General features: G+C 36.6%; 1 protein-coding gene across 1 annotated transcript; it reads right to left on the bottom strand.

Annotated features, from left to right (window-relative positions):
• Positions 1 to 1,201: 1,201 nt before the first annotated feature.
• Positions 1,202 to 1,729, bottom strand: LOC124894258. The gene has a single exon (XM_047404992.1). It carries the CDS (start codon positions 1,727 to 1,729, stop codon positions 1,202 to 1,204), a length of 528 nt encoding a protein of 175 aa, XP_047260948.1.
• Between the last annotated feature and the right edge of the window lie 307 nt (positions 1,730 to 2,036).

The raw sequence follows: 2,036 nt of genomic DNA, 5'->3' as shown, positions 1-2,036 counted from the left end.
AATAGGATCTGGTTATATTTGTCCATGAGATTATCCTTAAAAGAAAAATACAACACAAAAAACCATTATTGACATTTTTATGCACAAGGTATGCTATGTTGCTCACCAAAGCCCATTAGATAGTTTCTAGGTAGTGTTTATGAAAAAATTTGAATTGCAGGATTTTTTGTGAAAAGGAGAAAATCATACCCAGTTACTGCAATTGCAGGCCATGGAGCCGCGATCGTGGTACTGATCACTGTGATTGAGATAACTGAGACCAATTTCAAACTAATTTTACATGCTCATAATTTTCAAATTTAAGGCCAGAAGCATGTTCAATAATAAGAATCCACATTAACAACGCAGAACAAGCCTACTCGGTACTCGATTACGCCTTTAAAATGTAAAACCATTAGTGAGCATTCAATTGGGCATTATATCGAGCACTTGGCGTGCATTTTTCATTTGTCTCTATTTTCACACACAATTTAGGTATTGAAGACTTCCTCGTTTATGTGTAACCATAATCTAGTGCCTAAACACCACACAAGCACAATTTATGAAACAATTAAGCATGAAAATCAAAGATTCAAGCCCTATTTACAACATGCATTCTATGGCCTATTTTCAACAATCAAAGCATAGATTCATGACATATACTGGGTATGTGATGCAAGAGGTATGCAAAGATACTTTTGGAGAGTTCACAATCTTGGCCAGAAATGGGTCCAATTAAAGAGTAAATTTTAAAAGGGAGTGTGAGAGAAATGGGGGGATCAGAAGGCTATATGTCTAAGATGAGCAAAATTATAGTCAAATTCCCACAATCATAGATATGCGGGTGACTGCGATCATGGAATAGGGCCTGTGATCGCGATAACTGAGGGCATTTTTGCACCCTTGTTTTCCCCTATTTAGCTTATTTCACAATTTGACAGATTTTCCCTATTGAGTTCACAGTGCAAAATTTCACACTTTCCTCTTTTCAAGCTCCTCCAACACGTTCAATAATACCACAAATGCATAGGTTATTCAATTTTCAAAAACAAAATCTACATTACAAAAGAAAAAGCAAAGGATACAAGCTACTTTAATGGAACTTATAGGTTGCCTCCTACACAGGGCCTTAGTTTACATTGTGGCACAACGTCTTCCTCCTTTCTCAAGTTGGGTATTCAAACTCCCCCTTCTTTTCTTCTTCAATTTCAACATCAATCACTTATATCACTTGAAGCTCCATGGGTTTCTTCGATGTTTTGCATATTTGAAAAGAGACCTTGTCATCATGAACTCTAAACCACATTTTATCTAACTCTAAGTCAACAATGGGCCTTCCGATGACCAAGAAAAGTCGACCAAGAATGATGGTAACTTCTTGTTCCATTTCGCAATCCAAAACCATAAAGTCTGTTGAAAGTATAAATTTTTCCACCATGACTAGACCATCATACAAAATTCTGTCCGAACTCTTAATAGACCAGTCCTCCAGTAACGATAACAAAGATGTTGGAGTTGGAGTATCCATTATGAGATTTTTGTAGATGGAAAAAATCATTAGGTTTGTACTTGCACCAAGATTGCATAAATCTTGCATGAACATATGTGTTTCAATGGTGCAAAGGATGGTAAAAGCCCCGGAGTCTTCATTCTTTTCCTTAATTTTTCTAATCTTGATAGCACTACAACCATGGGTGACTTCAATTGTGTCACCTTCAATGTGCTTTTTCTTCGACATCAACTTCTTCATAAGCTTAACATATCTCGAGATTTCTTAGATTGCTTTAAGCAATGGGATATTGGTAGAGCGGTTGCTAAGCTTAGCCATGAATTTCTTGAGTTTTTCACCCTCTTTATTTCTTTAAAGCCATTGAGGGAATGGGGAAGGGACTTGTAATGGAGGCATCACATCACTTTGTGGTCTGTCATTTTCTACCACCACTTCATCAACTTCCACCGATACCTTTTTATCATTTTCATCTTGAGATTTTTGTGGTTATTTTTTTGACTTACCCTTAGGCATCTTGTCACCCAACTATTCTTTTAAGTGATCACCA

Source organism: Capsicum annuum, unplaced genomic scaffold, assembly GCF_002878395.1.
Source record: "Capsicum annuum cultivar UCD-10X-F1 unplaced genomic scaffold, UCD10Xv1.1 ctg72343, whole genome shotgun sequence".
Classification (NCBI taxonomy): domain Eukaryota; kingdom Viridiplantae; phylum Streptophyta; class Magnoliopsida; order Solanales; family Solanaceae; genus Capsicum; species Capsicum annuum.
The sequence above is the reverse complement of the archived record's forward strand: the minus strand, read 5'-3'. Positions and strand labels throughout refer to the sequence as shown.